General features: G+C 35.7%; 1 protein-coding gene across 1 annotated transcript in view; it reads right to left on the reverse strand.

The window, feature by feature from the left end:
* Positions 1–78: 78 nt before the first annotated feature.
* Positions 79–1385, reverse strand: part of LOC113215745 (uncharacterized) — a 12910-nt gene continuing 11603 nt past the window's right edge. The window contains exon 4 of the mRNA XM_052274778.1: positions 79–571. Coding sequence (XP_052130738.1) covers positions 391–571 — 181 coding nt within the window. The 3' untranslated portion in view covers positions 79–390. The remainder of the gene's footprint in view (positions 572–1385) is intronic.

A 1385-nucleotide genomic window follows, 5' to 3' on the forward strand; every position in this document is an offset into this window, starting at 1 on the left:
AAGCACCTCAAGAGTATCTAATTCAAAGGACACATGGCACTCTCTGGAAGAAGTAGGAAGAAGAAATGTACAAAGCTGTGAATGTTGAATGGGTAAATGTTTTATTTATCACATTTGTATATAATCACACTTAATATAGAAGTTGTAAAAGTGAAGTGAAACATGTGGTAATTGAAAAAGTATAACATTTTGTCGGAAATTATCACAGATTTACAAAATTTTAATAGAACTAGTAAATTAAAGTAAAAAAACAAACAAAACAACAGTTGATTTTTTTAAACAGAATTTCATTTTAACTGTGCATATGTAGGCACTAAACTCAACAATTCATAAATGATTTTGATATAATCAAATCTAAAGTACCGAAGGACAAAAGTATCAAAACAAATTTCACAATTCCATTTCCATGTCAGAATATGTGTGTGCCAAATATTCTGGCAATTCCTTTTTGAACTGTTCAACAAATTCTTCAAAGCCTTCCATGAGACGTTTCACTTGGTCACTTAACACAACAACTTGTTTTCCTCTCTTTTTCACTCGGGTATCTACCAACCCCACCTCAAAAACATATCTGTAAGAATTCGAACTAAAATTAGTCCAACCAAAACTCACTGTTTCATTCTGTTGATTTTAAGTAAAATTTTCAGCTCACCTGTCTAGGAATTCAAATGTGAGACTAAGTTCTGGGTACTCCAGGTTCAGGCAGAAGCACAGTTCAAACAAAGCAACAAGTGCTTCTTTGGGGTTGCTTACCTCCACTAAATGAACCTTGTCGGCACAGACATAATATGCTTTTGCTGCATATGTGTTAGTATCTGAAACAAAAAGTGAGATGAAAGTAATGTATTCCAAAAGACTCTTGTGTTGTTTCTCTATGCATTTCATAGAAAGTAATGATAAAAATCTAAAACTTTTATTTCCTTTTATTACCTTGACCCACTACACATGGGCCTTGGATTTCCTCTAGGTGTTCCCATCATTTGCAAAGGGCCTATAGTTTTTGCCGTTCAACTCTTTGAGGTCTATCTTACTTATCTGGTAGACATACAGTTTTTTGAGGTGGACTTCATAGCCAACACAAAGTGAGACGCTTCCACAGACCCTACCTTTGAGTAGCCTGCGAGTTCTGACTAACAACCCTGGTCCCTGGTGAATAGGATAATGAATGTCGCTGCAGTTCAATATTATCAGCACGTTTCTGATTAAAACACATGATTTCGACCAGAAATATCAGGCCAACAAATGATAGATTTTCAACTTTCAAACTCGACCGAACAGAACCGGTACTGCATTTCTGTGGACATTCGCCTCTTTGTCAAAGTGTTCCTTAGACATACGCCTCTCTGTCAAAATGTTCTTGGACATACGCCCCTTTGTCAAAATTT

This window comes from Frankliniella occidentalis, unplaced genomic scaffold (assembly GCF_000697945.3).
Source record: "Frankliniella occidentalis isolate FOCC.00 unplaced genomic scaffold, Focc_3.1 Scaffold439, whole genome shotgun sequence".
NCBI lineage: Eukaryota > Metazoa > Arthropoda > Insecta > Thysanoptera > Thripidae > Frankliniella > Frankliniella occidentalis.